Source organism: Onychostruthus taczanowskii, unplaced genomic scaffold (assembly GCF_017590055.1).
Source record: "Onychostruthus taczanowskii isolate IOZ18803 unplaced genomic scaffold, ASM1759005v1 scaffold432, whole genome shotgun sequence".
NCBI classification, from domain to species: domain Eukaryota; kingdom Metazoa; phylum Chordata; class Aves; order Passeriformes; family Passeridae; genus Onychostruthus; species Onychostruthus taczanowskii.
Window position 1 is genome coordinate 5,226 of NW_024501815.1, and position 12,962 is coordinate 18,187.

General features: G+C 49.0%; 1 protein-coding gene across 1 annotated transcript in view; it reads right to left on the minus strand.

Moving 5' to 3' along the window:
* Positions 1-1,190: 1,190 nt before the first annotated feature.
* Positions 1,191-12,962, minus strand: part of RNF40 (ring finger protein 40) — a gene marked incomplete at its 5' end in the record, with an annotated part of 42,987 nt that continues 31,215 nt past the window's right edge. The window contains 3 exons of the mRNA XM_041414048.1: positions 1,191-3,238; positions 6,780-6,881; positions 11,475-11,615. Of these exons, the coding sequence (XP_041269982.1) occupies positions 3,062-3,238; positions 6,780-6,881; positions 11,475-11,615 (420 nt within the window). The remainder of the gene's footprint in view (positions 3,239-6,779; positions 6,882-11,474; positions 11,616-12,962) is intronic.

The window sequence follows — 12,962 nt, forward strand, 5'->3', positions numbered from 1 at the left end:
AAAATTTCCCCCCTAAAAATGACCCCAAATCCCCCCAAAAATGACCCCAAGAGCCCCCAGAATGACCCCGAGGGACCAATGAGTGACCACTGAGTGACCCCTTGACCCCCGAGGGACCCCCAGTGACCCCAGGACCCCCAAAATGACCCCGAGTGACCATTGAGTGACCCCCTGGCCCCTGAGTGACCAATGAGTGACCACTGAGTGACCCCTTGACCCCTGAGTGACCCCGAGTGACCATTGAGTGACCCCCTGGCCCCTGAGTGACCAATGAGTGACCACTGAGTGACCCCAAAGTGACCCGAGTGACCCCAAGACCCCCCCAGGTGACCCCAAAATGACCCAAATCCCCCCAAAACGACCCCGAGTGACCAATGAGTGACCCCTGAACCCAGAGTGACCAATGAGTGACCACTGACCCCTGAGTGACCAATGAGTGACCCCTGAACCCAGAGTGACCAATGAGTGACCACTGACCCCTGAGTGACCCCAAATCCCCCTAAAGTGACCCCAAAATGACCCCAGGACCCCCAAAATGACCCCTGAGTGACCCCCGAGTGACCCCAGAGTGACCCCCGAGTGACCCCTTGACCCCTGAGTGACCAATGAGTGACCCCTGTGTGACCCCCCAAGTGACCATTGACCCCAAGACCCCCCCACAGTGACCCCTGACCCTTTAGTGACCCTGAGTGACCCCAGGACCCCCAAAATGACCCAGAGTGACCATTGAGTGACCCCTGAGTGACCCCTTGACCCTTGAGCGCCCCCTGAGTGACCCCAAATGACCCTGAGTGACCCCAAGACCCCCCCAGGTGACCCCAAAATGACCCAAATCCCCCCCAAAATGACCCCAGAGTGACCTCCGAGTGACCAATGAGTGACCCCTGAACCCAGAGTGACCAATGAGTGACCACTGACCACTGAGTGACCCCAAATGACCCCAGAGTAACCCCAAAATGACCCCAGAACCCCCCAGAGTGACCAATGAGTGACCCCAAAATGACCCCAGAGTGACCCCTGAGTGACCATTGACCCCCAGACCCCCCCAGAGTGACCCCTGACCCTTTAGTGACCCTGAGTGACCCCAGGACCCCCAAAATGACCCCGAGTGACCCCTGAGTGACCATTGAGTGACCCCCGAGTGACCCCCGAGTGACCCCTCCCCCCCAAACCCCACCGGCACCGCGGGAACAACTCCGAGCGATTTTATTGGCTGGGAAAGGGGAAAAGGGGGCGGGGCCACAGCGAGGTCAAAGGTCAGGGGGCGGCGACCGCCGGGGAGGGGCCGGGGTGGACACGGGGGTGACCACGAGTGACCACGAGTGACCAGGGGTGACCAGGGGCAGTTTGGGGCGGCCAGAGTGACCAGTGGTCACTTTAGAGTGACCAGGAGTCACTTTTGAGTGGCCATGAGTGACCAGAGTGACCAGTGGCCACTTCAGAGTGACCAGTGGTCATTTTGGGGTGGCCATGAGTGACCAAGAGTGACCAGTGGTCACTTTAGAGTGACCAGAGTGACCAGTGGTCATTTTGGGGTGGCCAGAGTGACCAGTGGTCACTTCAGAGTGACCAGAGTGACCAGAGGTCACTTCAGAGTGACCAGGAGTAACTTTTGAGTGGCCATGAGTGACCAGAGTGACCACGGGTCACTTCAGAGTGGCCAGAGTGACCAGAGGTCACTTTAGAGTGACCAGAGTGACCAGTGGTCATTTTGGGGTGGCCATGAGTGACCAGGGGCAGTTTGGGGTGGCCAGAGTGACCAGGAGTGACCAGTGGGCACTTTAGGGTGACCAGAGTGACCAGGGGTCACTTTGGGGTGGCCATGAGTGACCAGGGGTCACTTTAGAGTGACCAGAGTGACCAGGGGTCACTTTGGGGTGGCCATCAGTGACCAGGGGTCACTTTGGGGTGGCCATGAGTGACCAGGGGTCACTTTAGGGTGACCAAGAGTGACCAGAGTGACCAGGGGTCACTTTAGGGTGACGAGAGTGACCCGTGGTCATTTTGGGATGGCCATGAGTGACCAGAGTGACCAGTGGTCACTTTGGGGTGACCAGGAATGACCATTGGTCACTTCAGAGTGACCAGAGGTCACTTGAGGTGGTCAGGGGTGGTCAGTGGTCACTCTGAGGGGGTCAGTGGTCACTCTGGGGTGGTCAAGGGTCACTCTGGGGTGGACAGGGGTGGTCAGTGGTCACTCTGGGGTGGTCAAGGGTCACTTTGGGGTGGTCAGTGGTCACTCTGGGGTGGTCAGTGGTCACTTTGGGGTGGATAGGGGTGGTCAGGGATGGCCTGGGGTGGCCGTAAGTGACCATTGGTGACCGTGGGGTGGACACAGAGTGACCACAGGTGGTCAGTGGTCACCAATGATGGACACAGAGTGACCACAGGTGGTCAGTGGTCAGCAGGGAGCGGCCGGAGAGCGGCCATTGGTCAGCAAGAGATGGGGAGTGACCACGGGGGTCAGGGTGGGGTGGTCATCAGTGGTCATCAGTGGTCAGTGGTCATCATGGGGTGGACACAGAGTGACCACAGCTGGGCATTGGTCACCATGGGATGGACACAGAGTGACCACAGCTGGGCATTGGTCACTGAGGAGGGACACAGAGTGACCACAGCTGGGCATTGGTGGCCGTGGTCACTAAGAATGACGGCAGATGACCACAGATGACCAGAGATGACCTCAAATGACCTCAGATGACCTCAGATGACCACAGATGACCACCGGTCACCACGGGGTGACCACCATCTCTCAGCTGACATAGACACGGTGGAAGTCGGTCAACAAGGATGGACACTGGATGACCACGGGTGGTCATTGGTGGCCGTGGTCACCAAGGATGACCACAGGTGACCACAAATGACCACAGATGACCACTGGTCACCACGGGGTGACCACCATCTCTCAGCTGACATAGACACGGTGGAAGTCGTTGGTCACCAAGGATGGACATTGGATGACCACGGGTGGTCATCGGCGGCCGTGGTCACCAAGGATGACCACAGATGACCACAGGTGACCGCAGATGACCAGCAGTCACCGCGGGGTGACCGCCGGCGCTCAGCTGATGTAGACGCGGTGGAAGTCGTGCGCGCCGAAGGCCGCGTTGCACTTGGGGCACTTCCTCTGGCGCGTGTCGTAGCGGCTCTTGACGCATTCGAAGCAGAAGACGTGGAAGCACTTGGTCAGCACCGCGTCCTTCTTGCGCGCGTTGCAGCACGGGCAGGTCAGCCGGGCCTGGCCGGAGAGGACAGAGGGTCAGCGAGGGTGACCACCGGTGGCCAAAGGTCAGCCGAGGTCGTTAACCGTCGTTGGAGATGGTTAAACGTCAACTGAAGTCACTGAAAGTCGTTAATGGTCAACCAAGGCCAGCGGAGATCATTGAAGGTCATTAACGGTCAACCAAGATTGCTGAAGGTCATTAATGGTCAACGAAGGTCAACCAAAGTCAACAAAGTTCATTAATGATCAACCAAAGTCATTCAAGGTCATTAACAGTCAACCTAGGTCAATGAACATCATTAATGCTCAACCAAGGTCATTGAAGATCATTAATGATCAACCAAAGTCATTCAAGGTCGTTAATGGTCAACCAAGGCCAGCAGAGATCATTGAAGGTCGCCAATGGTCAACCAAGATCGTTGAAGGTCATTAATGGTCAATGAAGGTCAACCAAGATCATTGAAGACCATTAATGATCAACCAAAGTCATTCAAGGTCATTAATGGTCAACCAAGGTCAATGAAGATCATTAATGATCAACCAAGCTCATTCAAGGACATTAATAGGCAAGCAAAGTCAACAAAGTTCATTAATGATCAACCAAAGTCATTCAAGGTCATTAACAGTCAACCTAGGTCATTGAAGATCATTAGTAATCAACCAAAGTCCTTCAAGATCATTAATGGTCAACCAAGGCCAGCAGAGATCATTGAAGGTCGTCAATGGTCAACCAAGATCGTTGAAGGTCATTAATGGTCAACGAAGATCAACCAAAGTCATTGAAGATCATTAATGATCAACCAAAGCCATTCAAAGTCATTAACGGTCAACCAAGGTCAACAAAAATCATTAATGATCAACCAAGATCATTCAAGGTCAACCAAAGTCATTCAAGGTCATTAATGGTCAACCAAGGACAGTGGAGATCATTGAAGGTCGTTAATGGTCAACCAAGATCGTTGGAGGTCAACTGAGCTTATGGAAGGTCGTTAATGGTCAACCAAGGTCGTTAAAGGTCCGATTAATGATCAGTAAATAACAACCAAGTTCACTGAACATCATTAATGATCAACCAAAGCCATTCAAGGTCATTAATGGTCAACCAAGATCGTTGGAGGGCAACTGAGCTTATTGAAGTCGTTAATGGTCAACCAAGGTCGCTAAAGGTCCGATTAATGATCAATAAATGCCAACCAAGTTCATTGAACATCATTAATGATCAACCAAAGCCATTCAAGGTCATTAATGGTCAACCAAGTCATTCAAGGTCAATAATGGTCAACCAAGGTCAACGAAGGTCATTCAAGATCAACCAAAGTCACTGAAAATCACTTGAGGTCAACCAAAGTCATTAAATGTCACTAATGGTCAATCAAACCCAACCAAGGTCGTTAAAGCTCGTTAACCGTCAACCAAGATCGTTCAAGGTCAACTGAGATCATTGAAGGCCATCAATAGTCAACCAAAGTCATTCAAGGTCAACCAAAACAACCAAGGTCGTTAAAGCTCGTTAACGGTCAACCAAGATCGTTCAACGTCAACTGAGATCATTGAAGGCCATCAATAGTCAACCAAGGTCATTCAAGGTCAACCAAAGTCATTCAAGGTCAACCAGAGTCATTAAAGGTCATAAATGGTCAACCAAGATCATTCAAGGTCAACCAAGGTCATTTGAGGTCAACCAAAATCACTAAAGGTCATTAATTATCAACCAAGACCATTCAAGGTCAACCGAGGTTACTGACAGTCATTAAGGGCCAACCATGGTCAACAAAAATCATTTAAAGTTCAACAAAAGCCATTAACGGTCAACCAATGTCATTGTAGGTCAATTAAGGTCATTAAACGTCATTAATGACCAAGATCAACCAAGGTCATTAATGGTCAACCAGAATTCTGGAAAGTTCTAGAAAACACCCCAAGAAAGTGCCTGAAGCTCCACCCCGGTCCTGGAAACTCCACCCAAGGTTCCTCAAGGTTCTGGAAGATCCCAGGAGGCCCCAAAAGGCCCCAGAAGCTCCTGGAAGGTTCTGGAAGGTTCCAGGATGTTCTGAGAGATCCCAAAAGATCCTGGAAGCTTCTGGAAAGTCCCAGGAGATCCTGGAAGCTTCTGGAAAGTTCCAGAAGATCTTGGAAGATTCTAGAAGTTCCCAAAGAGTGGCAAAAGCTCCACTTGAGGTTCCTCAAGGTTCTGGAAGATCCCAGGAGGCCCCAAACGGCCCCAGAAGCTCCTGGAAGGTTCTGGAAAATCCCAAAAGATCGTGGAAGCTTCTGGAAAGTTCCAGGAGATCCCAGAACCTTCTGGAAGTTCCTAGAAAATTGTAGAAGTTCTACCCAAGTTCCACCCGAGGTTCCTCAAGGTTCTGGAAGATTCCAGGAGACCCCAAAAGGCCCCAGAAGCTCCTGGAAGGTTCTGGAAGATCCCAAAAGATTGTGGAAGCTTCTGGAAAGTTCCGGAAGATCTTGGAAGATTCTAGAAGTTCCCAAAGAGTGGCAAAAGCTCCACTTGAGGTTCCTCAAGGTTCTGGAAGATCCCAGGAGGCCCCAAAAGGCCCCAGAAGCTCCTGGAAGGTTCTGGAAGATCCCAAAAGATCCTGGAAAGTTCTGGAAAGTTCCAGGAGATCCCAGAACCTTCTGGAAGTTCCTAGAAAATTGTAGAAGTTCTAACCCAGTTCCATCTAAGGTTCCTCAAGGTTCTGGCAGATCCCAGGAGGCCCCAAACGGCCCCAGAAGCTCCTGGAAGGTTCCAGAAGATCCCAGGATGCTCTGGGCGATCCTGGAAGCTTCTGGAAGGTTCCAGGAGATCCTCAAAGGTTCTGGAGTTTCCCAAAAAGTTGCAAAAGCTCCACCCAAGGTTCCTCAAGGTTCTGCAAGATCCCAGGAGGCCCCAAAAAGCCCCAGAAGCTCCTGGAAGGTTCTGGAAGGTCCCAGGATGTTCTGGGAGATCCCAAAAGATCCCGGAAGCTTCTGGAAGCTCCTAAAAGGTTGTGAAAGTTCTACCCAAGTTCCACCCAAGGTTCCTCAAGATTTTGGAAGATCCCAGGAGGCCCCAAAAGGACCCAGAAGCTCCTGGAAGGTTCTGGAAGGTCCCAGGATGTTCTGGGAGATCCCAAAAGATCCTGGAAGCTTCTGGAAAGTTCCAGGAGATCCCAGAATCTTCTGGAAGTTCCTAGAAAATTGTAGAAGTTCTAACCAAGTTCCATCTAAGGTTTCTCAGGGTTCTGGAAGATCCCAGGAGGCCCCAAAAGGCCCCAGAAGCTCCTGGAAGGTTCCAGGATGTTCTGGGAGATCCCAAAAGATCCCGGAAACTTCTGGAAAGTTCCAGGAGATCCTGGAAGCTTCTGGAAGCTCCTAAAAGGTCGTAAAAGTTCTATCCAAGTTCCACCTAAGGTTCCTCAAGGTTCTGGAAGATCCCAAAAGATCGTGGAAGCTTCTGGAAAGTTCCAGAAGATCCCGGAAGGTTCCAGAAGGTCCTGGAAGGTCACGGAAGATCCTGGAAGGTCACGGAAGGTCCCAGAAGGTTCCGGAAGGTCCCGGAAGGTCCCGGAAGGCTCACCCGGTACTCCTTGATCTCCTCCTGCAGGATCTGGTCGGCGTCGGCGTAGACCTCGACCTTGCGCTGCTTCTCCAGCTTCCGGCGCAGCCGCGACAGCTCCTCCTGCCGGGGGGACACGAACGGCCCCGAATTGCCAAAAATTCCCAAAAAATTCCCCAAAAATTCATAAAACATCTCCAAAAAATTCCCCAAAAAAATTCCCAAAAAATTTCCCAAAAAATTCCCAAAAAATTCCCCAAAAAAATTCCCAAAAAATTCCCCAAAAAAATTCCCAAAAAATTTCCCAAAAAATTCCCAAAAAATTCCCCAAAAAAATTCCCAAAAAATTTCCCAAAAAATTCCCAAAAAATTCCCCAAAAAAATTCCCAAAAAATTCCCCAAAAATTCCCAAAAAAACCCCAAAAAATTCCCAAAAAACCCCCAAAAAACCCCCAAAAAATTCCCAAAAAACCCCCAAAAAATTCCCAAAAAACCCCCAAAAAATTCCCCAAAAACCCCCCAAAAATTCCCAAAAAACCCCCAAAAAATTCCCAAAAAAACCCCAAAAAATTCCCTGAAATCCCCCAAAAAATTCCCAAAAAACCCCCAAAAAACCCCCAAAAAATTCCCAAAAAAACCCCAAAAAATTCCCAAAAAACCCCAAAAAATTCCCTGAAATCCCCCAAAATTTTATAAAAAAAATTTCCAAAATTCTCTTAAAAGCCATCAAGAATCCCCCAGAAGTTTCCCAAAAAGATCCCAAAAAAATTCCCAAAAATGTTCCCGCGAAAGTCCCGAAATTCCCCCAAAAAATTCCCCAAAAATTCTGGAAAATATCCCCCAAAAATCTTCACAAAATTTCCTGAAAAACCAAAAAAAGTCCTCAAAGCTTCCCCAAAAACTCCTAAAATTCCCCCAAAAATTCCCCAAAAAATCCCCAAAAATTCCCCAAAAAATCCCCAAAAAATTCTGGAAAATATCCCCCAAAAATCTTCACAAAATTTCCTGAAAAACCAAAAAAAATCCTCAAATGTTCCCCAAAAACTCTACTAAAATTCCCAAAAAAATTCCCCAAAAAATCCCCAAAAATTCACCAAAAAATCCCCAAAAATTCCCCAAAAATTCTGGAAAATATCCCCCAAAAATCTTCACAAAATTTCCTGAAAAACCAAAAAAAGTCCTCAAAGGTTCCCCAAAAACTCTACCAAAATCCCAAAAAAAATTCCCCAAAAAATTCCCAAAACATCTCCAAAAAATTTCCTGAAAAATTCCCAAAAAACCCCCAAAAAATTCCCTGAAATCCCCCAAAATTTTATAAAAAAATCTCCAAAATTCTCCTAAAAGCCGTCAAAAATCCCCCAGAAGTTTCCCAAAAAGATCCCCAAAAAATTCCCAAAAATGTTCCCCCCGAAAGTCCCGAAATTCCCCCAAAAAATTCTGGAAAATATCCCCCAAAAATCTTCACAAAATTTCGTAAAAAACCAAAAAAAGTCCTCAAAGGTTCCCCAAAAACTCCCCGAAATTCCCCCAAGAATTCCCCAAAAAATCCCCAAAAAATCCCCAAAAAATTCCCTGAAATCCCCAAAAATTCCCCAAAAAATTCTGGAAAATATCCCCCAAAAATCTTCACAAAATTTCGTAAAAAACCAAAAAAAGTCCTCAAAGGTTCCCCAAAAACTCCCCTAAATTCCCAAAAAAAATTCCCCAAAAATCCCCAAAAATTCCCCAAAAAATTTCCTGAAAAATTCCCAAAAAACCCCAAAAAAATTCCCTGAAATTCCCCAAAATTTTATAAAAAAATCTCCAAAATTCTCCTAAAAGTTCTCAAAATCCCGTCAAAAATCCCCCTGAAAGCTCCGAAAAAATCCCCCAAAATTTCCTAAAACACCTCAGAAAACCCCCAAAAAATCCTTGAAAAATCACAAAAAAATTCCCAAAAATTCCCCATAAAAATCCCCCAGGAATTCTGAAAAACCCCCCAAAAATTGTCAAAAATCTCCCCCAAAAAGTCTGAAAAAATCGCCCAAAATTTTCCAAAAAAATCTCCAAAATTCTCACAAAAATTCTCAAAATTCTGCCAAAAATCCTCCCAAAAATCCCCCAGAAGTTTCCCAAAAAAGTCTCCAAAAATCCTCACAAAAACTCCCAAAATTTCCTAAAAAAACTCCAAAAAATTCTCAAATGTTCCCCAAAACTTTCCCAAAAAATCCCCCCAAAAGTTCCCAAATCATCCCCAAAAAAATCCCCCCAAATTCTCCAAAATTCCTCCAAAGTTCCCTAAAAATCCCCCAAAAATTCCCTAAAAACCCCCATTCTCCAAAAAAATCCCCCAAAACCCCCCAACATTCCCTAAAAAATTCTCAATCCCCCCCCAAAAATCCCCCCAAATTCCCAAACCTTCCCAGAACTCCCTAAATTCCCAAAAACATTCCCAAAATTGCCAAAAATCTTCCCAAAACATCCCCAAAAAAACCTTCCAAATCTCCCCAAACCTCCCTGAAATTCCCAAAATTTCCAAAAACTCTCCAATATTCCCCAAATCCCCCCCAAAAAATCCCCCACCAAAACCCCCCAAAAATTCACAAAAAACCCATCCAAAACTCCACAAAATTCCCAAAACCCCCCAAAATCTCCCCGAAATTCCCAAAAACTCCCCAAAACTCCCCAAAACCTCCCCGAATTCCCCAAAGTTCCCCAAAACCTCCCCAAAAATCCCAAAAAATCCGCAAATCCCCAAAAAGCCTCAAAATATCCCCCCAAAACTCCCAAAAAACCCAGAAAATCCCCAAAAATCGCCCCAAAAACTCACAAAAAACCCATCCAAAACTCCCCAAAATTTTCAAAACCTCCCCAAAAGCTCCCCAAAACCCCCAAAATATCCCCGAAATTCCCAAAATCTCCCCGAAGTTCCCAAAAACTCCCCAAAATTCAAAAAAAAAACCCCAAAACCCCCTAAAAAAACCCCAAAACTCACAAAAACCCCTCCAAAACTCCCCAAAATTCCCAAAACCTCCCCAAAACCTCCCCCAAATTCCCAAAAACTCCCCAAAGTTCCCCAAAAACCCCCCAAAACCCCCAAAAAAGCCCCAAAACTCACAAAAACTCCCCAAAACCTCCCCAAAATTCCCAAAACCTCCCCAAAACTCCCCAAAACTCCCCAAAGTTCCCCAAAACCTCCCCAAAAATCCGCAAATCCCCAAAAACCCCAAAATATCCCCCCAAAACTCCCAAAAAACCCAGAAAATCCCCAAAAATCTCCCCAAAAACTCACAAAAAACCCATCCAAAACTCCCCACAATTCCCAAAACCTGCCCAAAACCACCAAAACCTCCCCAAAATTCCCAAAAACTCCCCAAAATTGCCCAAAAAACCCCCCAAAACCCCCTAAAAAAAACCCCAAAACTCCCCAAAATTGCCCAAAAAACCCCCCAAAATTCCCAAATCCCCCCAAAATTCCCAAATCCCCCCAAAATTCCCAAATCCCCCCAAAATTCCCAAATCCCCCCAAAATTCCCAAATCCCCCCAAAATTCCCAAATCCCCCCAAAATTCCCAAATCCCCCCAAAATTCCCAAATCCCCCCAAAATTCCCAAATCCCCCCAAAATTCCCAAATCCCCCCAAAATTCCCAAATCCCCCCAAAATTCCCAAATCCCCCCAAAATTCCCAAATCCCCCCAAAATTCCCAAATCCCCCCAAAATTCCCAAATCCCCCCAAAATTCCCAAATCCCCCCAAAATTCCCAAATCCCCCCAAAATTCCCAAATCCCCCCAAAATTCCCAAATCCCCCCAAAATTCCCAAATCCCCCCAAAATTCCCAAATCCCCCCAAAATTCCCAAATCCCCCCAAAATTCCCAAATCCCCCCAAAATTCCCAAATCCCCCCAAAATTCCCAAATCCCCCCAAAATTCCCAAATCCCCCCAAAATTCCCAAATCCCCCCAAAATTCCCAAAACCCCCCAAAATCCCCCCAAAACGCCCCAAAAACTCACAAAAACCCATCCAAAACTCCCCAAAATTCCCAAAACCCCCCAAAATTCCCAAAATCACCAAAATATCCCAGAATTCCCCAAAAAAATCCCCCAAAGTCCCCAAAAACCCCCTGCAAAATCCCAAAAAACTCCCCAAAACCTCCCCAAAACTCCCCAAAAAGCCCCAAAATATCACCACAAAACTCCCAAAAAAACCATCCAAAACTCCACAAAATTCCCCAAACCCCCCCAAAATCGCCAAAACATCCCAAAATTCCCAAAAAAATTCCCCAAATCCCACCAAATAATCCCCCAATCCCCCCCCAAAAACCCCTAAAATTCCCAAAAAATCCCTAAACTCCCCAAAACTCCCTAAAAAAACCCCCAAAACTCACAATAAACCCTCCAAAACCTCCTTGAAATCCCCAAAACCTCCCCAAAACCTCCCCAAAATCCCCAAAACCTCCCCAAAAACCCCCAAAAAACCCCAAATCCCCAAAAAGCCCCAAAATATCCCCCCAAAACTCCCCAAAAAAACCCCAACACGCCCCAAAAAAACCCCAAAATCCCCAAGAATCTTCCCAAAAACCCCCAAAGACTCACAAAAAACCCATCCAAAACTCCCCAAAACCTCCCCAAATTCCCCAAAACCTCCCCAAAATCCCCCCAAACCCTCCCCAAATTCCCCAAAACCTCCCCAAAATGCCCCCAAAATCCCCCCCAGCCCCCGGGCGCGGCGCCCACCTGGGCTCTCTTGAGGCTCAGCGACTCCTTGTCCTTGGCGGCGCGGTTCTCGGCCGCGCACACCTGCAGCTCGCGCAGCCGCGCCTGCACGTGCTCGCCCTGCGCGCGCAGGTCCTCGGCCAGCTGGGCCGCCTCCACCGCCTGCGGGACACCGGGGTTACACCTGGGGGACACCTGGGTACACCTGGGTACACCTGGATACACCTGGGGTACACCTGGGTACACCTGGGGTACACCTGGGTACACCTGAGACCCATTTACATACACCTGGATACACCTGAGTGTACATGGATACACCTGGGGGCACCTCAGATACACCTGAGATACACCTGGGCACACCTGAGTGTAACTGGATACACCCAGGTATGGCAAAGAACAACTGGAGTGCACCTGGATACACCTGAGATACACCTGGGGGCACCTGGGTACACCCCGATACACCTGAGGATACCTGGATACACCTTGGAACACCTCGATACACCTGGGATACACCTAGACACACCTGAGACCCATTTACATACACCTGGATACACGTGAGTGTACCTGGGCACACCTAGGGGGCACCTGAGATACACCTGGGGGCACCTGGGGACACCTGGATATACCTGAGTACACCGGGGCACACCTGCGCACACCTGCAGCTGGCGCAGCCGCGCCTGCACGTGCTCGCCCTGCGCGCGCAGGTCCTCGGCCAGCTGGGCCGCCTCCACCGCCTGGGGGACACCCCTGAGACACACCTGGGCACACCTGAGTGTACGTGGATACACCCGGGTATGGCAAAGAACAACTGGAGTGCACCTGGATACACCTGAGACACTGAGACACACCTGGGGTACACCTGGGCACTCCTGAGATACAGCTGAGCACACCTGGATACACATGGATACACCTGAATACACCTGGGCACATCTGAGACACATTTAAATACACCCCAATACACCTGGGATACAGCTGGGCACACCTGAACACACCTGTCCCCACGTGTGACACACGTGTCCCTCACCTTCCTCTTGTGCAGCTCCAGCGCCTGCGAGCGCAGGCTCAGCTCACCTGGGCACACCTGGACACACCTGGGACACACCTGGGGTACCTGTGACACACCTGTGACACACCTGGGGACACCTGTGACACACCTGTGACACACCTGGGGCACACCTGTGACACACCTGTGACACACCTGACACACCTGTGACACACATGACACACCTGTGACACACCTGGGGTACCTGTGACACACCTGAACACACCTGTGACACACCTGGGGTACCTGTGACACACCTGTGACACACCTGACACACCTGTGACACATGACACACCTGTGACACACCTGGGGTACCTGTGACACACCTGGGGTACCTGTGACACACCTGGGGTACCTGTGACACACCTGGGGTACCTGTGACACACCTGGGGTACCTGTGACACACCTGGGGTACCTGTGACACACCTGGGGTACCTGTGACACACCTGGGGTACCTGTGACACACC